The sequence below is a fragment of the Dermochelys coriacea genome, chromosome 6 (genome assembly GCF_009764565.3).
Source record: "Dermochelys coriacea isolate rDerCor1 chromosome 6, rDerCor1.pri.v4, whole genome shotgun sequence".
NCBI classification, from domain to species: domain Eukaryota; kingdom Metazoa; phylum Chordata; order Testudines; family Dermochelyidae; genus Dermochelys; species Dermochelys coriacea.
This window is the reverse complement of record NC_050073.1, coordinates 79796016-79817131: the sequence shown is the minus strand read 5'-3', so window position 1 is coordinate 79817131 and position 21116 is coordinate 79796016. Positions and strand designations below refer to the sequence as shown.

The 21116-nt window shown below is 37.5% G+C and overlaps 1 protein-coding gene across 1 annotated transcript in view; it reads right to left on the bottom strand.

Annotated features, from left to right (window-relative positions):
- AKAP6 (A-kinase anchoring protein 6) overlaps positions 1 to 21116 on the bottom strand; it is a 391946-nt gene that overhangs the window by 103317 nt on the left and 267513 nt on the right. Inside the window, 2 exon segments of the mRNA XM_038407981.2 lie at positions 6622 to 6742; positions 13523 to 13671. Of these exon segments, the coding sequence (XP_038263909.1) occupies positions 6622 to 6742; positions 13523 to 13671 (270 nt within the window).

Below are 21116 nucleotides of genomic sequence, written 5' to 3'. Positions count from 1 at the left end.
CAGTCATTTTTGATACCTATTGTGAAACACAGTTCAGTTTCCTTGTGTAGAAAGAGTCATACTATATTCTTAGTCTCTAAAAAGCTTCACTCACTGAAGTTCAGTCATGCTCTCTGATATAATGACATATTAAGAGCATGTTAATAAAAATAACCGGACCAGTTTTGTAAGTCATGTATCTTTTCATATACCTATGGACATAATGTAAGAGCACTGAACCGCGATACAATTAATTACTGCAAGTGAACAATATCCTTATTGGTTATTTAACAATATAATCTTTCTGTAATTTTTGAACAGACATGAGAAAGGAATATATAAATCTCTACAGATAAAAATCAAAGCTTTCACCTTGGAACACTCAATTTTTAATCAGCATTAAAGTAAAAGTCATATTTCAAAAAGCTAAAGGCTGTACTTTTTGCAATTTAGCCTAAAAGTTTATTAGCAAACTATAATGACTATCCTTATTGCAATTAAAAAGGCTCCCAAATGGGTCAACATACTTAAGTGCTATCTGCAATCATTTAGATTTTAACATGATGGTTATTACTTATTACCAAGCTGCACAACGAGATATATTGATTACTTTTAACCTTTAGATCCAAGGATTCAGAAAAGGTCAAGGTAGTACTCTACCTTTCCTGTCTAGTAAGCTTATGGCCTTTAGAAGAATTCTACTGATTCCTATTGGCAAGGCAGATTTGAAATTAGTTTATTCTCTTGGCTGACATAGAAATGATGACGTATTTAAAAATACTGCATGCATAGCACATTTAAGTTTCTGTCCAGAAAGGGTCTAATCTTGCAACATGCTGAGAGCTTCCTGAGAATTGGTGAGTACTCTCAACTCCTACTGACTGTTAGTGGTCTCATATAAGAAGATAGATTACTAGACTGACAGGAAGCTCTCAGCATCTTGCAGAATTTGGGCTCTAGGATCAGTCTCCACAGGATATAGTCCAAATATAATACTTTTCAGGCATTTTACCTTGTAATATTTTTTTTTACCACAGTAATTTGGTTGAAATAAAGACAACTACAGTGTGACTTCAGTAGGTATATAGTCCTCGTTTTAAATGGAATAAAGTAATCCAGTTGAACTACTCTGTTTTACAAGTTAAAAAGATACAGAGCACATTAATTGATCCTTGCAGGCTACTGGTATTTCAGCTTTCTTTCTCTTTAGTAACATTTAGAACTGCTTCTCACATTTACATCCTCAAAGCGAACAGAACTCAGGCCTGAGATTCAGGAGAATTATGGGCAAGAGGAACATATAACTGTTATGCGTTAGATTAATTCGCAGAACACTTGGCATTATTATTGCCAAGTAGTCAAATTGTTCCAAGTTGTTCCGGAAGGTTGTTATTAATAGTATGTTTTCTGAGGAAAGTTCTGTCTACTTTTGGAACTGCATTTCTGTTGCCAAGGAAACTCCTTTAAGCACAGCATTCTAGGAGCACACTGCTGCTTTTGTTTGCCAGTATCCTATTCATATCATCTAAGTAAGTATTTTACATACTTCAGCCTCTGGTTTCAAATGTTTTAAGTTTTAGTTTATTCATGTTACTATTTGAAATATACTTAGTTCTTTTTAAATCCAGGACTACTCTAAGTTTATTTGCAACAGTTGCATTAAGGAGGGAGGGTTGATTTTTTTTTTTTTGAAAGTTTACAATAAATTAGGTTTAATTTGAATAATAGCTCCATAGGTTATAGCATTAGTCCTTAAGTGTTCATCATCTTTTCACTCTGAAATTAATGTAGTCATTTCCTACTGACTCCTCTCCACCATTATTGAAGTGCTGAGGAAAACATGTCATTGAGTTCTGAGCCAGAGCTGTTGTTGTGATTAATCCTGGTCACATGGCCAATCTCTGCCAAAAGGAGATCACTGAAAAAAGGTGACAAAGACAGTGATTTCCTGTCAGCAAATAGTACAACAGGGCTGTCTAGAAGTGATGCAAATGAGGGAAACTTTCACCACGGTTTGTTTGAACCACTCAGGGCCACAGCACACAGAGCTAGAGTGAATAGCACAATGGAGCAGCAGCACACCCAGAGGAGAAAATGAACTGCACCTTCAGAAGAACCGTAGCTTCCATTAGGGAAACAAAAAACTGCTGGAAAGGTTTTTTCAGTTTTTCTTTAGAGGTCCATAACACTTGATGTGCATTTTAATGTTATTTAAGAGAGTGAACTTCTTCCCTTTGATAGGATACTTCAGTATTTAACCTGTTCAAAACCCACATTGACAGATTTTCTTCTAAATCTTTCCAACTGCTGTACCAATTTTTTTCTATTCACTATAGAGTTCATCTTTCCTGAAGACTTGATAATTCAAGAGATTGCTTATGCAGTATGTATTTCAAGCATCTTAAATAGTTTTGTAATCATACATCCAAATATCAAAGGACATCCTGGTGTTTTTATTTTGAGTTTTTAAAAAAATGTTTATTTAATTTTATTCTCTACATGCTAACAATTTTAACAATCATATCTTACTTATTTAAATGGTGTTTTAATCTAACACACATTTAAGTTTTACAATTAATCTTCTGGGGGAAATGTAGGAATTATCATTAACTTTGTAAAAAGAAAAGGAGTACTTGTGGCACCTTAGAGACTAACAAATTTATTAGAGCATAAGCTTTCGTGAGCTACAGCTCACTTCATCGGATGAAGTGAGCTGTAGCTCACGAAAGCTTATGCTCTAATAAATTTGTTAGTCTCTAAGGTGCCACAAGTACTCCTTTTCTTTTTGCGAATACAGACTAACACGGCTGCTACTCTGAAACCTGTCATTAACTTTGTGTCTCACACATTCATTTCTAATCTCCAGAGCTCTAATAAACACTGATTTGCTTCATTTTTGAACATTCAAAGTAGAGAGATAAAATCCATACTCAAGGTCCCACTGAACGATTCATTAGCAGAGTTTAAACTCTGTGGGCCTGATTCTGCAAACCTTCTGCATGCAAATCCACCTGAAGTCAACATGAACGCTATATACAAAGAAGGGTTATGGGATCAGGTCCACAGGCTATCGATAAAAATGAGGGTTTCCTTATATGTTCAACTGAGCTACAGTGATCTTCAGAAATCAATCAGATATCAGAAAAAATTAGATGTTCCTTATAAATTAATTTCAATTATAGACTAGCAAGCTGTAAACCACTCATTCTGTGTTTGCATCTTTAACATATATTAGTCAAATTTCAAAATCATGGTAGTTACTTTTTAAAAATTGAAAATGAAAATTGAGTGAATTGTCCCTTTTATCCATGGCTGCAGGAGGAAGAAGAATTCTCTTTAAAAGTTGTGCTCAAACATAGGAAAATAAAATGAAAGAGAACCAACAATACTGTTAGTGTATATCATACATACTTAGAGTTTAAAAAAAATACCAGCTGCACTATACACTCCTGTTTATATTTATAGAAAGAATAAATATATTAGAGAAGGGAAAACAGAATTCCTAATAACAACTGAGAGCCTCCTCGTATATTTAAATGCAAAATTAAGCAGAAGGAGTTGGCTTAAATTTATATGAAATCTGAAAATATAGTACTGGGGAAAGAGTCTAACCTGTGAAAATGCATTTTATTTTCCCACATGCAATTTTAGCATTTATATATTATGTTATGCTGCTTTAATGCATGCTTTCCCCTCCTGATTTACCTGTTTTATCACACCTCCTTTCCATTCATAGACTCCTTAGGGGCAATGATTACTGTTGGTAATAGTGATACCACAGCAGGTTCACTGGCAGAGAAGGCTTGCTGAGCTGGCTCAGAGGTACAATTACTTGTCAGCTCAATAGCTGGGAGGAGGGGATCTGAGGGTTTAGGAGAATCCACCAAAAAGCAAAAAGTGCAACTAACAAGTTCATATTTGAAGCTGCAGTTGATAAAGAATACTTAAAATAAGGCCTATGTTTTCATAACATCCTCCGTCATTCAACAGTTTTGATTACTCAGATGCCTGCATTTCTTTTCAGATTTTCTTTCCCACACAGAGTAGAATTACTTCCATGTTTAGTATAAAATACAGACAGTGTTGATACCACATGGTTGTGATTGCTAGGCAGACCACCAACGACTCTGAGTCAGATCTTTCAAATAGGTAGAGTGTCACAATTAAGAGCATTTCGTTATTGATTGTAGGGTAGGTTAGCTATTCTGGATTTTAGAAATATAAATGCTGAGTGTTGTTGGGGCATGATGTATCCTGGTTACTAAAACCATAGAAATTAGAGATAAAAAAGCCCTGTTCGTTCACCTATTCTGTCCTTTTGCCAAGCAGTGTGTGGGCACGCACACTGTTCATGGTTTTGCAGTGGAAGAACTGCAAGTGTACTAGAATAATATATTCTTAAAAGCTTGAAAATTGTGGCTGGGGCTCTGCAGCACCTGTGGAGACTTCAGAGAGAAAGTGATGAACCCAGTTTGTAACCTGTGCTCATTCGCTGTAGGCCTTGCAGGTATGTGGGAGTTATAGACTTGACAACTCTCCTCTGTCTGAACTTTCCAATCCCAGGAGCATTGTACCAGAAGAAACTAGCATAAATCAGGGCTCCATTAAATCCAGGGAATATTATCTCCCTTTCTGTGATAAAATATTTCTGTATGTGCGGCCTAAAGTTGCGTTGGCTATTTTTGTCACCATACTGCATTGCAAACCTCTGAGTAAGTCCCTGTCCTCTTTTATCCCTCCCATTACCCCACTAACCACTATCTCCCCATTATATACATTACCATTTATACCTTTATGACTGCATTTTGAATACATCAAGATAAAAAACATTTCTAAAGGATGCATAGAATAGTGGGGCCGGGTGCTTCTTGTGATTCCAGCCCATTTTTGTTGTTTTTTAAAAATATATTTGAATTTTTTGAATTCTTGAATGTAAAACTGAAAATAATGGCTGCATTAAGGCATAGAGCAAAGCACTTTGGAAATTGCTCTGTATGAATATACAGTGCCTAAGCATTTCAATCCTGACTTGTAACACACTATTTATTCCAATCCACACATTTTTAACAGTGAGGGTGATTAGCCATTGGAACGAACAAACAAGGGAAATTGTGGATTCTCCATATCTTGATATCTTCAGATCAAGACTGGATGCCATTCTGGCAAATATGCGTCAGCCAAACACAAGTTATTGAGCTCAATAAAGGGGTAAATGGATAGAATTTAAGGGTTTGTCATATACAGGAAGTCGGAACAGATGGTCCCTTTTGGCCTTAAAATCTAGGAATCTCTGAGCCTATCTAGAAATTATGTGTTTGTGAAAATTATGTATTTAGTTTTCTTTTAATATTAACAAATGACTGACAAAGAGAGAAAGTGAGGCCATTAAACTTAACTTACTTGTGACTTTTAATACGTTAGAGCTCAAACAATATTTTCCGCATGTGAAGGTATTTTATAACCTATTTCATAATTCTCTGTTTAGGTCCTTTCACATAAAAGGACCAACCTTAGATAGAATAAAATGCATGAAGAGCATCTACAAATTATAAATTCAAAACAAGAAAATATAAATTATATGTAATAAATTATCAAATCATGTAACCATAGAAGAAAGAAAACAACTTCTATTTGACCTTGAATGTACCATTTATTCTATAAGAAATAATAATAAAAAAAGCTAGAGGGTAGTTGTTTCTTGTCATTATACTATTGCTGATTCTATAGTTAGTTATTAATTTTATCTTTTATGATTCACAATCTGCTCTTTGAAATACGCCATATGCTCAAAGCAATTCAAGGATGACAACTGTCAGAATTACTCCAATAAAAATTGCCTAAATGAGGAAGATTTACTGCAGCCTGATATTTCTGTGGAAAACCTCTCCCTCCTTTCTCCAACACCCATCATGCCCCTTGAATACAGTTTCTCAGACACACAGTCAAGCCTGAAACAGTTTTAAGATGAAATCTATATTTTGGGGGACTATTACAATTATCCATTAAAAAGAAGAACTGATAAAAAAAATCTGGCCTAAGACAGCAAAGGCAAAAGAGGGAAACAGTATATATTTATTTGACAAAAGGACCCCAATCAATATGCGAGTTCAAAATCATTTTGCTTAAATCACAAGCAAGTGTATTGATTTAACATGACAATGTCTGCTTTATGTATAACGTATAAAAATTAAATTGGAAAAATCCTGTATCCCAGCAGCAGTAAACCAAAATCAAGGCAAACTTCTCTCTTCCCTGAAGAGGTCTGAAAGGTGGATAAAAATCTATCTGAAAGCTCCAATCAAAACACATTTTGTTAAATGCAACCATTTCATTTTTTCTTCATTTTGTTTCAGTCTATTTATTAATGCAGTTTCATTTATTTCTATTCATCTTGAAGACAAATCTTTGTCCTTCTATAGAATTACACCAAATAGAATGTGATAAAGTGAACTTTCTTGCAATTATGATGTCGGTGCAGCCTGTCAGTGCACAGGGGATGGAAATGAGGTTGGGGACAGGGAAGGGAATTCTAATAGACACCATGATACATACAATGAACGTAGCGATATCCTGTGAGAGAAAGACTTGTCAAGCTAATCAGATCTTCTATAGCTAGGTAAAGGCAGTAACAGTAGCTCTAACCTTGTAAAGATGCTGCTGCTGCTCCTCTGACATCATCAGGTCATGCCTGTCCATCACTATAGATTCCATGTCAATCAGCCAATCCCAGAGCTCCTGGTATTCTGAATCAAAGTCCAAAAGGCTGTAGATAAGGAACAAAATGTATTATGCATAAATACAGTCTAGTTGTTAAAATCGTGTATTAGAATAATATATTCTTGAAAACTCATGATGTTCCAAGTTATATTTCTAAAGAGATATATTTCTGTATTTATAGAGAGTGGACGCAAATGAAAATTGAAATCCAATTTAAACCAGTGACATGATCTAAATTTGGCAAGTGATGCTAGGTTCTGACAACTATAAGCATACTGTACTTGCTGCAAAAATGTAGATATAAAAAACCCTTTGATAATGTTGCCTAATGGTTTTTAAAGTGCTAACATTATATTTAACAAGCTTCTCTACAATGATCATGATATACTATTATTCATACCAAAAATATTACTTTCACAGAAAAATGACTCAATCCATTTAGCCATCTCTCTGCTGTCTATCTGCCTATCTCTGCAAATATATATCCTACATTTATTTTCATGGATGAATAGCTAGCATTTCAACTTAACGCTTTAGGATAGGCTTGAGTGAATATGGTGAGCCAGTGAGAACTAAGGCCAGATACAGTATTAGACAGGTGTTCCCTACAGACATGTAAGAAACAAAGGTAAGGACAGGAAGTCAAAACAATGAATCTTTGAATAGCCAGCAATCATTAAAATTCAAAGGAGGATCACTATGGTTTTCAACAAAATAAATCATTAGAATAAGGAGCTTAAAAGGATTAATGTGATTCTCTATTGAAAGCCTAGTGAGTAAGTAAAGCATAGATTCTTCTAAAACACTGTGATATGAGAAAGAAGGTATACATGGAAAAACTGCAAAATTGTAAAAAAAAAACCCTTAAAAGGAATCCTCAAGACTTGTCAATCTGTAACTGACGAAAAGCTTATTAATAGAAATGAAGAAAAAACCATCATTGTAGGTCAAATTAGTATATGACCGTGTGTGTTCCTGCCCCTGAATTTAATATTGCTTACCAAGGCTAATTTTTTCAACTATTTAAAAACTTTATCTAGTTTTTTTACATCTTTTTCATTAATGTTATAAAGAAAGTGAGAATTCCTGCAACAAAGAAACAAGAGAAATAATAATATCAAAAATACAGTAGTATACACTACTGTAGTTTGAATTACCATTAATGAGTGTACCATATCCAAGGTGATTTTGAATGTATGTAGATATAGTTAATGTGTTGTGAAACACCTTCTTTTGAGAGGAAGGAAGGAAAGGCAGAGGAAGCATTTAGTCCTCTGTAATATTACTTCCACCAAGACAACTACGAAAGTACTGTGTAATGCACAAGTGTTGATTCTGCATTATCTCTTTAGATCAATCCACTACATTTAGCATACTCTTAATAATTTATGAGGTTATAGTTCTTGTCTTGGAAAGGTAAGCAATGGTGCTATTATAAAGAAGAGCAGGCATGAACAACCAAGTTATTGTGGTTGAAGAACAATAGTTTCATTAGAATTTGAGGGCATTTGTAACCTCTCATGAGGTGTTTGATGGACCTTTATTTTGAAGCTTATTGTGACACAACACCCCATATTCTTCATAGAAATATTGTTATAATATGATTATAGCATAACTATGATATGTTTTGTACAAGATAAGGCATGTGAGATATCATTGGAAAGGTTATGATTTGCTGAATATGATTATCCTATTTGTATGCATGTATCATTTTGGTATCTAAAGTTAGGAATATTGACTATACATCTTTACTACAGAAGTGTTTGCACCTGGGGAATGCCCACCAGAGAGAATACAATCAGTCTGGCTGGCTAGCTGGGGACCAGTCAATGGACTATTAGGGAGAACATGCTAATCTCCCACCTTCCTGAGAAGCTTTCCTGGGATGCTACAAACAACCTCTGATTCATGGCTGTTTTGGCACTGCAGGGTCATTGATTAAGTCACCTGGTACTGGACTCCATGATAGAATGCCAGTATTTTTCCACTGAGAGGGGAGGAACCACTCTGGGGAAAAATGGGATTCCTGCCATATGTAAAGCCTATTTAAGGCAGGTGAGGGACATAATCAGGGTTGGTTCTTTACTGAATCCCCACCCAGGATAACTGCTGGAAACATCAAAGAAACAAAGACAAAGTGGGGGAGAAGGACTGAGCCCAGGCTGGGAAGGTGTCTGGCCTGTGAAAGAAATACTTAGAGTTTTAAGCTGCAAGCAAGAGCAGTTTGCCTTCAAGAGACTCTGCAATCTGCATAAAACAACATTTAGGGTGAGAAATTACTATTTGTAACCAATTTCTTTAGTATCTAAGCTTATATTGCGTTTTCGTTTTATTTGCTGGGTAATCTGCTTAGATCTATATGCTATCCCTTATAATCACTTAAAATCTATCTTTTGTAGTTAACAAACATGTTTTTGTTTTCTCTAAAACCATAACCGTGGAATTCATAACCGTGATGGAGGCAAAAAGCTGTGTATATCTTCCTCCACATTGAGGGAGGGAGCGACTATCATGAGTTTATGTTGTACAGTTCTCTGTGCAGCACAAGACGATACAATTTTGGGTTTACACTCCAGAGGGGGTGTGCACTTTAGTGCTGGGCAATTCCTTAGCTGAAGCCTTCCCATGCAGTGCTGATTTCAGTGTCTGTGTCTTTCTGCAGCTGGGTGTGTCCCTACCTGTATGCATGCTGGAGAAGCTTGAAGGCCTGGCTCAGCAGGGTAGTGTAAGGGAACCCAGACTGGTGGAGTAGGTGGGCTCAGTGGTACCCCAGTACATCAGGTGGCATCCAGGAATGGGGTGGGGGCAGCCTGTCACACTAATATAAAACTATAATCTTCATGAATAAAGTCCATGGTATTCAGAATGCAGTGAAATAGAATCCGTACCTAAACCTCAGAGAGCTGCCTAACCATTCTGTATCTTCAATACTCAATTTTTTTGACACTATGTCTCCTCAGAAAATTATCCCAGCTCATAAAAAATGACAGGGTAGAATGCTGATTATTAAAGATGTATATTTTATCAGGCAAGGGGCCAGATTTTCAGCTGGTGTAAATTGGTATGGCTCTACAGGCTTCCAGGTTCTTCTCAGTTTACATCAGCTGAGAAACTAGCCCAAGAATTAGTGATGGGTTGAACCAAAATCTGGATCCAAACACTCCACTCATTTGGCAGATATTTCAGAATCAAAACCCATAAATGGATCAGAATTTTAATTTAATGAGCAGAATTAAAGTTCTAATCCAAACATATCTTGCACACTGGAGGCTTCAAAATCCAGATCTGGACAAAGATCTAAATTTTGCTATGCAAACCTATGTTTAATTATTATGAAGTCTAGTTTTGAAGTTGTCAAAAATATGGTTTGACGTAACTATGAATTGTTAAAAAAAACCCTTGCTTTTAAAGATATTCAATTTTTAAAAAATGTATAAGCTATTATTAATTTGATAAAAATGTATAAGATAACAGAATATAACAAAATAGGACAAATTTAGGTTTCGCGATAGGTTAAAATTAAAATATAGCTGTCAACATTTCTGTTAGGTTGAATATTCCTTTTATATTCAGAATCCATTTTTTCTATGCAGGTAATTTTTCACATTGCCTGAGTCAGAATCAAGAGAAGCTCAGCTTCTGAAATACTGTGTATCTGCTAGATGCAGGAATTACAAAAATGACTTGATTTTGGTGCATTAACCAAGTCCACCGATTACTTTAAAAAATGTAGAGCAAGTGTTTCTGGTCCAAAATATTCATCCAATAAAACGTACCCAAAGGTTTCCAAGAAGAATGCAACAAGGAGTGTTAAAGAACGAATAACTAAAACTTTCTTGAACATAGTTTTATGGTTAATAGACTAAAGTCATGTTAGCAACATAGTGTTTGTAATGACATTAAGGTATATTTTAGCTTGGTAAACAGGAAATAAGATATGCAGAATTGCATGGCTTATCTCTTGAACCCTAAACATATTTCTTAAAGTATGGACATCAATTTATTATTTTGAATGAAAATTCATGAGCACCTTTCTTATGAGAAAACCAGCTCATCTGTGCTATTAATAAATAAAAAGAAATGTGGAGCTATTTCCATCAGCCATTTTTTTCATGTTTGACACATATCTCTAGATTGTATTATTTCTTTGATGGCATAGCTCACATGGCATTTAGAAGTACTGTAAGCATAGTAGTATGCCTGCCAAAAAAAAAAATCCAACCAGATAAAAAATTCTTTCGAGTCATCTGTTGAATCTCCTTTCCATAAGCATGCTATTGAAGTATTATAGAGGAAATCAAATTTCTGACCATAACAACTTTAAAAAATAACATTGCTTTAAATTCTGTGCATACCTGGAGCATTCCATAATGTTCAGTCAATGCACTCAAAGCCTGATCCTGCAGTCCTAACTACGGTCTAATGATTACTGCCAAAGGGCTTCAAGAAATGGTCCTGAGACATGTGCAATAGTTTGCTGAACACGGTAAACATGGGTCCGAACTAAAACTCTGATTTCACGCCATCAACTCTGAGGGTGTTCAGAATCTGAACCCATGTAAGTATCAACATTTTGCAGCTGGTCCCTACTACTCCTCTGGAGCTCTTCCCACACCCACGGTGGCCATTGTTCTTCTGCAGCAGATCCCCATTCTTTTCTCTTTCATTCCCTCCATAGCCATTCCTATGCAGACATTAACTGATCCCTCCTCATTTTCATTGTAACTATCCTTGTTATGCAGACATTCCTCAATCCCTTGTACTCCCACCTCAGAGACTTTCCAATTTGCAGATACTACCTTATTGGTTCCATTTTAACTATCTCTTCCCTGCACCTAATCTACTTCTGATCTATTCCCACTGTAGATATATTTCCCCCATTCACCAAGTCCTCATTCTTATCTTGTTCCCACTGTAGGCATTCTCCCCTGAACAGGCTCCAAAGGCCATGCATCAAGTCTCTAATATATGGGATTCCCATGTTACTCCTCAACATAATACCTTATCATAGTATCAATAGCAAGCACAAAATTTGGATATGTACACACTGAGGGCCAAATATTAAAAAACAGCTCCTAATCTTGTAGTTGCAATCAAATGTGGGCAGACCTCATGGGTTAGATTTTCAAAGGGGCCTGAGAGAGTTAGACACTGCACAACCAATTGATATGGAAGTCAGTGAAGGTTGGTGCCCTTTGTTCTGTAGGCCCCTGTGAAAATCCCAATCTTAATTGCTAAATAGATGATTTATGGATGTTAAGCAAGAGGTTAAACATCTAAAATGCTGTCATTTACATGTAGAATTTTGTCTTTTACATGTGCAGTGCTTGCCACTGATACTATGATAAGGTACTATATTTAGGAGTACCATAAGAATGCCCATAAATTAGAGACATGTTGCATCACCCTTTGAAAGTTAGCCCTGACAAAGCTGCCCCAATGCACCATGGACTGTGGCCAGAGTGTTTGCAGTAGGTAGATCAGCTATGGACCTAGACATCACTACAGGGGAGGGAAATATTCAGATCATGGAGATAGAGCTAGGGCATTTTTCCATTGGCATCAGTGGAAATTTAAAACAAGTCCTTATGGAGCCTGTTCAAGGGGGACTGTCTATAGTAGGAATGAGTGACGATGCAAACTTTGTAAATGTGGGAGATATATCTACAGTGGGAACTGCTGGAGAAGAGATTATTGGCAGGGAATCAAACAGATGACAAACTCATTAGACACAGAAATCTCAGCAGACAACAGCTAAAGTAATTATTAGAACTGGTTGGGAAACAGTTTTCCCTAATAGATGCCATTTGGGATGAAACTGAGACCTTTTGAATTTTCATGAAAAACCAAAAGGAGAGACAGAGTGTGTGCCTGTACTAGAATAGTCAGCTGGTCAGAGCGGCCAACTGGGAAAACGGAAACCCAAGTTCAAATCCTTCATCTGCCTAATTCAGGGTGGTCTCTCTCAATCTTTCCTGTGGGCGCTGTTCCAGTTTGTATAAATAACTAAATATTGATTGTCTCAGAGTCAGAACAACTGCCCTGACATTCCAGTGGTTAGGGAACTCACCCAGGATGTGGAAAGGCAGGAAATTGAACCTCACAGCGCCCTAATCACCAAACTATGCTGGATACTATTCACCAAACTATTCTGGATACTTGCTTGGTATCATTTTGACCAAAAATTGCATTCTGGACCTGAGAAACCTTCCTGTCAAAACAGCTACATTTTCACTAAAGGTTCTGGTTTTGACTAATCGGCAATTTTGGATGAAACAACATTCAATCAAATATTTCCTGTCTAGTTCTAGTACTTATAGCTTTTAGTCAGTACTGAACTGGGCCATATTTAAACCAGAAATGAAAGGCTTCACATTCACCTACCAAGGATCTAGTAAAATGGTCTCTAAGGAAGTTTGTTATAAAAAGATACTGACATGTCATGGAAGTCTTTGGAAAAAACATAGTAAGAAATCTGAAAGCATCAGAAGAAATTAAGAAATAAAGAGAAATAAAGCATGACATAACAGGCTTAGTAAAGGCCTTAGTAAAGGAAGTTTAAGGGTACGCAAAATTTCTCATGTAGATAATGGGCTGCTATTCAAAAAATTTAGGTAGTTCTAGGAGCGAAGCAATTCAGGGAGATAAAATTATCCAGAACTCATTAATTTTTGCATTAATGAATAGGACAATAAATATACATAGCATGTTACCTTGTCTCTTGGTTAAGGAGGAAAAATCCTGGCTAGCATAGCAGTAAGAAAGAAGATCATGTAAAAAACCACAGATCAGAGAGAATAAAACAACAAAAAGAATAGTTTCCTACCCATTACTTCCCACTGTGTGAACTTTTGACATATCAGCAAACTCTTCCTTTCGCTTGCTACTACTGTTGTACTGTTCACTATACAGCTTTAAGGACATCTGTTCAACAGCATCTCTTTGTGCTTCCAGATAGCATAGCTGAACCTCAGCCTAGAGAAAGAAAACAAAGAGGAAAATGCATTTTTTTTCCATTCCGAAGGAATGCATTTAAAATGACTACTTTTGGATTATACCAAACAATTTAACCAAGAGGAATAATCACACCATAATTTCTTTCTTCCTTAATAAGGCTGGTCCTATAAATCAGATCCTAGTACAATATATTATCTAGTGTTACAACTGGACCATTTAAGTTCTTATCAAAGAATGGCCCTTATGTCCCATGAGATGTATATCCAGCAAGATGCAAAATAAAAATGTCTGTATGTTTGTGAGCGAGCAAGAGATATTACAAATATCACATTCTGAAAAAATCCAGATAAATATATAAAATAAAGCTTCTTGCACATTTCAGAAGCTCATCTTCATCTTTTGCTAACAAGTTGACGATGCTTCAGAGTTAATTATACTTCCATTGTTTTGTTAAATTAATAATTGTAAATTAAAACAAAGGGATTGGCATTGTTCATATTCTATTTTCCCCTACCTAGTTTCCAGTGATTACTTTGATTACTTAGAAATCTTGATTGCAAGGAAGAGGCAATAAGTTAGATGTGCTGTTTTCCATCAGTCTATGTGCCTAGCCAAAAGAATGTTGAATAATTTTTGGCATCAAAACTTATTGAACAGACGCTTTATTTATTGCAGCTGTGGTGATCAGTTGGATTGTGGAAGTCAGAGCACCAGATGACATGGGAATAAAGTTGCTTTTTGCTGTGTTTGCCCCTGGGTAGCAGGGAGAAGAACAGAGGGAAAGATAAGTTCAAAAGCACTTTGGGGCCAAAATGCTGTTGTTTTCCTTTGGTAAGGGTGCACTAAAATAAAAACACAAACATTACAAATTCTGATAAGCTTCAAAAATGTCACTTCTTTGTAACTTAATTCCATATTCCTATTAGTAATAGCATGCTGAGTCAATCACTTGGTAGGGCAGCAAGATGAATGCACTAGCATAGAGGAAACCTTGGTTTGGAAATGATTTTCACACTCCAAGCAGCAGTGAAAGTGAAGTGTTTGCTCTCTGCTCAGAGGTTAACAGTGCCTTCTATCTATGATAACAGCCATTTGTGATGTAGAGAAAAAGTGCCAAGATAACAGCACTAAAAAAGAGAAAATTTCCAAAGCCCAGAATGAGGATGCATATTATGGGCCACGTTTGGACTGGGAAGAAAAAATTAAAGAGTGCCAGCAACATATGCTTGAAAAAAGTTTTGGACACTTATATAATCTTGTGGTTACCTGGATTATATAAAACTTGTTTATAATTTGTTTTAGCATTGATGTATTTTCTACCAAGTCGTATTATAGCTAATTTTGAAATGCCATTTACATTTTAACTTCCTCTCAGTTGCTTATAGCTTTTCTCCAAAATCACTTCTTGTAGTGAAACTTCTAATGTTTGGGTTTAACCCAGATATGATTTTTTGGGACAATCTTAAGAAAATCCATTAATCCATCATCTGAATAGCTGGAGCATAAAAAAACTTCCAGTGCTTTTCAGTGCTCAAATAAGTAAAACATAAAGCTTTATTTTAAAGCATTATACTTGACAAGTATGTAGTTCTGAATGTGGAATGTCCATTTTGCCTTCTTTGAAGAAATCTGATTATGAAAGAAATTTATTTAAAAAACTAATTAATATGTAGAAACAGTATGCACAATACATAACTTTCCTTACTGATTTCATCATGCACTAAAGTGCTGTAGTCCAAGTGTTCACAGATGTACAATCTTTCTGAAGAGGGTTGACTTGATTCTGACAATCTTTCAGTCCTTAAGTTAAGTGATTTTTGTTTGGTATCATTGAAAGCAAGTTTATAGTGTGCTGTATATATCCTCTAAAGAACTTTGATCTCATATGCAGGCTGAACACTGCTCAACACCCATTTCTTGTCACAAGAGCACTCTTCAATTTAACAACTTGTCATCTGTGTATCCATTTATGCATTTTAAAACAAACTAAAACTCAAATAACAAGATAGTAGATATACTGTACAAGTATAAAGACAATCTAAGATTAATTAATTATAGAAGTTACGTATAGTTACCAATGAAAAGGCAGTCCCTGAATATGTGAAATTATCAAGATTTTCTGATTGAATATACCTAATCTCATCTGGTTTTATCAGATAAATTAGGTTGGGACTCGTCAGGAGTTTGATACCCCTGAAGAAAAAGGAATCCATGGAACACAGACTGCTATTTATAGATCTCAGAAAAGACTACCAGCAACAGAGAAAGCAGAAAGAAAAGGAGTACTTGTGGCACCTTAGAGACTAACAAATTTATTTGAGCATAAGCTTTTGTGAGCTACAGCTCACTTCATCGGATGCATTTGGTGGAAAATTTGGATTTTCCACCAAATGCATCCGATGAAGTGAGCTGTAGCTCACGAAAGCTTATGCTCAAATAAATTTGTTAGTCTCTAAGGTGCCACAAGTACTCCTTTTCTTTTTGCGAATACAGACTAACACGGTTGCTACTCTGAAACCTGTCATTAGAGAAAGCAGAGTTCCCTTTAGCTTAACAAATAGTTTCCTTCTGTGGGTTACTGAGGTTCCAGGTTCAGTCTTTTTCTGGAGTGGATTCCTCACCCACAAGGATAATCTTTCATTTGATGTTTACTCACTTTGATGCCTTTATGTATTCTTCACTGTCCACATCAGGCATTGCAGTTTTCATTTATTCTTGCCAGAAAGCACTTATTCATTAGCTGTTTTTATTTTAGTTATGGTTGAGGTGGCACTTTCATTCTAAACCCCTATTGTGAGTGGCTGATAACTTTCCAAAACAATTACCTTATGAAATAAAATTTCCCATTATTGTTTTCAGCCTAGAGGTGAATTCTTCTGGAAAGTTTAAAGAAAACAATTTTGCTTGCTTTGAGGATGGAGTTGCAAATTAAGATGCATTTTTAACTTAGTAGAATAATTATTTTTCTTGTTTTCACAAATTAAAAAAAAATTACCCATACAAAAAAACTACATTAAGCACTCAAAAAAGTCAGAAAATGCCCGTGATTAAATTTTTCCATGCAACCTGAAAGCTGGCACCTTCTACATATGTATTAAGAGAGAGTCTTTAATGATATGAACAAATGCTAGTCTCGAATGACATAATATACTGCCGTACAAATTTTCCTAAAATTTTAGATATACACATGTAACATTTTTTTCCATAGAATTTTCTATAGCTCTTAAGAGAAAAAAAGGTGTGGGGGGGGGACACAAAAAGAAGCAGCTACTTGCTACAGAGCTTTGAAGTTCTGCTAACTTGCAAAAATATGGCATTAGCATGTGGAGACTCCAATATTAGAAGCTGCATAGCTGAGAAGGCAATTGTTAGAATCCTTGGATTGGCCCTTGCACACCTTACAAAATGCACTGCAGGCACCCTTGATTGCTTTGCAGCTTACAGTGTTCAAAAGTGTCCTCCCTCAGGTCATCCTACATCTTCAGTATACTTTTTCCTACACAGCTAAGTTAGACACACACACAGAGGTAACACAGCCTCTCTTAGCTGTACATTTTGAGCTTACTAATACATTCTGTACAAAATGTCAACTGATGTGGACACAATGACAAAATGAGGACAGATGCATGGAATTAAGTGGAAGGCTGAAAATGTTGTTAAACTTTTAACACAGGAACGGCGCTACCTGCCCATCACTGATACTTGCCTATTCCAGACATTTAATTGGTTCCAGTGCAAAAGTTACAAGGCTCCTTACCATATAACCCATAAGGCGGGTAGGCTATCTTCAGTAGGGTTGCCAACATAGTATTTCAATAATAAGGGACAGTTGACAACCCTAATCCTCAGTTTACCCCTTCAGGACTCAGCTCTCTCTGAGTCTTAGCACGCCCACCCCACCATGAGTGGGCAGAGGATTGCAACAGAGTGGGGACCTCGGCCTGCGAGGGCCATGGGGTCTGATCTTGGTCCGAGAAAGCTACAAAATCTAATCTCAGCCCGGGAAGGCCACCCTATAGCATGGTCTCACCCTATACCATGAGCCCAAGGCTCATCAGCAATGTCACGGGTCTTTTACCTCTGGGAACTGTTCATTTTATTCTCTTAACCACACTGGAAACAGATCGCAAGTTGCAATGAATAAACAGCTCTAACCAAGTACCTCAGTTAGGTACTAATCATGTTCCTACTTAACCCACTGTGGCTTGAAGGTGCTGTGTGAAAGCCAAAAACTCCCTGGTCCTCTGCCAGTTGGCCCATGGGAGAAAAAATTCCTTCCTGATTCCCAAACCAGCGATTGGCTAGATCCACAGCATCTGTCAGGCCAGATTCCCATTCCAAGTTCAGGGTGGGTAGGGTGGGGCTGCTAGAATGGAGCTGTAAGGGGCTCTACATGGCTCCTGCACCAGGTAAATCCTGGGAGCTGGGGAATGATAGCCAATCAGCACACCTCCTCCCCCACCTGGCCAATGAGTGCCAGAGACTCCCAGGGGAAGGAGCTACCTAATGTCCCTTAGAGAGTTTCCCTCCATTGCTGCTGGGAATGTCTCCTGTCACCACTGGTCCCATCAAGTTCTCCGACCCATTGAGGCAGGTGGGTGGCATATGCATGCATGATTTCTAAAGGCACATAGAAAAGTCTAATAAAAATCATCTCTCTCCATCCCTTTAAGAGTACACTAATTCCCTCGAGTACAGAGACAATAGGGACTTATCATGAACAGCCTATGGACTGCCAAGCAATGGGATGATCTAGCCCACAAAATCAGATCCATGTGAAGACTTGAGAGATTATTGCATGCAGTGAGTCTATAGGCAGCTCAGCTGCACTGCTATCACATGAAGGTGGCTACAGACCCAGTCTGGTGGCTTGTGACTACAATTCCATTTACCTGCCCCATCTCAGTTGTTGAGCAGTGGATTGTGGCAGGGTACTACCAGTCAGAGGAATATAATGGGAAAAGGGAGGAGGAGACAAATTACTGAGAGTAGAAGTGAGAGAGAACATGAACAAGTGTGGCTGAGAGAGGAAATATGAGGATGAAAGCACAGGATGGAAAAGGAAAGGAGACGAAGATTGAAGCAAGGAAAAGGGGGAAAGGGTAGAAGCCAAATGGGGAAAAAGAATAAGAGAAGGAAAAAGGTAAAGAAAATATAAGAGAGGAACAAGGATCCATTATTCTCTTCCCCACAACCTCTCAGCTCACAAGACTTCTTGTGCTGACCACCATGATCTACTCTAAAATCATACTCAGTGAATCCTGCTTCCTTACAAGACGACTGTTCCATTTTTTACCTTGAAAATATGATTCCTCAATAAATCAATTATTTTTAAGGATAGCTGCTATCTTCAGTTATTGTAAACATTTGCAGCAACTCAAACTCAGGTAGCTCAGAACTTCAGATGGATCCTTCTGATTTCTTTTGTGTATGAATTCATCTATCACACTGTTGTACTTAAAAGGTTTCTTCAGTTCATGTTCTACTGGTATCATTGCAAATCCAGAGCAGCTTTGAAGACTGCAGGTAGCTATTGATCAGTTTAAGTTTCAAAAAGCTATAATTTGCAGGAGCCTCAGTAAAAAGCCACAGTCCAGAAAATGTGCAGTACAACACAGAAGTCTGAGTAAATCTGCTGCAGTCTATTCTTAAAAGTAAGATTCTTTTTTTGGAGGTGATGCAGGTATAGTTTTGTATCATTTCAGCATGATGCAGGAAGTTTTTGGAAAGGGTAGGGGACAATTTCCTGATGCAAGTGCTGGAGGTACCAACTAGGGGCAGAGCCCTTCTTGACCTGCTGCTCACAAATCGGGAAGAATTAGTAGGGGAAGCAAAAGTGGATGGGAACCTGGGCGGCAGTGACCATGAGATGGTCAATTCAGGGAAAAAAGGGGAGCAGCAGAATAGGGACCCTGGACTTCAGAAAAGCAGACTTTGACAACCTCAGGGAACTGATGGGCAGGATCCCCTGGGAGAGTAACATGAAGGGGAAAGTAATCCAGGAGAGCTGGCTGTATTTTAAAGAATCCTTATTGAGGTTACAGGGACAAACCATCCCAATGTGTAGAAAGAAAAGTAAATATGGCAGGCAACCAGCTTGGCTTAACAGTGAAATCCTTGCTGATCTTAAAACACAAAAAAGAAGCTTACAAGAAGTGGAAGATTGGACAAATGACCAGGGAGGAGTATAAAAATATTGCTCAAGCATGCAGGAGTGAAATCAGGAAGGCCAAATCACACTTCGAGTTGTAGCTAGCAAGAGATGTTAAGAGTAACAAGAAGGGTTTCTTCAGGCATGTTAGCAACAAGAAGAAAGTCAAGGAAAGTGTGCGCCCCTTACTGAATGAGGGAGGCAACCTAGTGACAGAGGATATGGAAAAAGCTAATGTACTCAATGCTTTTTTTGCCTCTGTCTTAATGAACAAGGTCAGCTCCCAGACTACTGCATTGGGCAACACAGCATGGGGAGGAGGTGACCAGCCCTCTGTGGAGAAAGAAGTGGTTCAGGACTATTTAGAAAAGCTGAACGAACACAAGTCCATGGGGCTGTATTCGCTGCATCCAAGAGTGCTAAAGGAGTTGCTGGATGTGATTGCAAAGCCATTGGCCATTACCTTTGAAAACTCATGGCGATCGGGGGAGGTCTCGGATGACTGGAAAAAGGCTAATGTAGTGCCCATCTTTAAAAAAGGGAAGGAGGAGGATACTGGGAACTAGAGGCCAGTCAGCCTCACCTCAGTCCCTGGAAAAATCATGGAGCAGGTCCTCAAGGAATCAATTCTGAAGAACTTAGAGGAGAGGAAAGTGATCAGGAACAGTTAGCATGGATTCACCAAGGGCAAGTCATGCCTGACTAATCTAATTGCCTTCTATGATGAGATAACTGGCTCTGTTCTTTCTCCACAGAGGGCTGGTCACCTCCTCCCCATGCTGTGTTGCCCAATGCAGTAGTCTGGGAGCTGACCTTGTTCATTAAGACAGAGGCAAAAAAAGCATTGAGTACATTAGCTTTTTCCATATCCTCTGTCACTAGGTTGCCTGCCTCATTCAGTAAGAGGCGCACACTTTCCTTGACTTTCTTCTTGTTGCTAACATGCCTGAAGAAACCCTTCTTGTTACTCTTAACATCTCTTGCTAGCTGCAACTCCAAGTGTGATTTGGCCTTCCTGATTTCACTCCTGCATGATTGAGCAATATTTTTATACTCCTCCCTGGTCATTTGTCCAATCTTCCACTTCTTGTAAGCTTCTTTTTTGTGTTTTAAGATCAGCAAGGATTTCACTGTTAAGCCAAGCCGGTTGCCTGCCATATTTACTTTTCTTTCTACACATTGGGATGGTTTGTATGTGTTGCTCCTTGACTTTAGCAAAGCTTTTGACATGGTCTCCCACAGTATTCTTGTCAGCAAGTTAAAGAAGTATGGGCTGGATGAATGGACGATAAGGTGGATAGAAAGCTGGCTA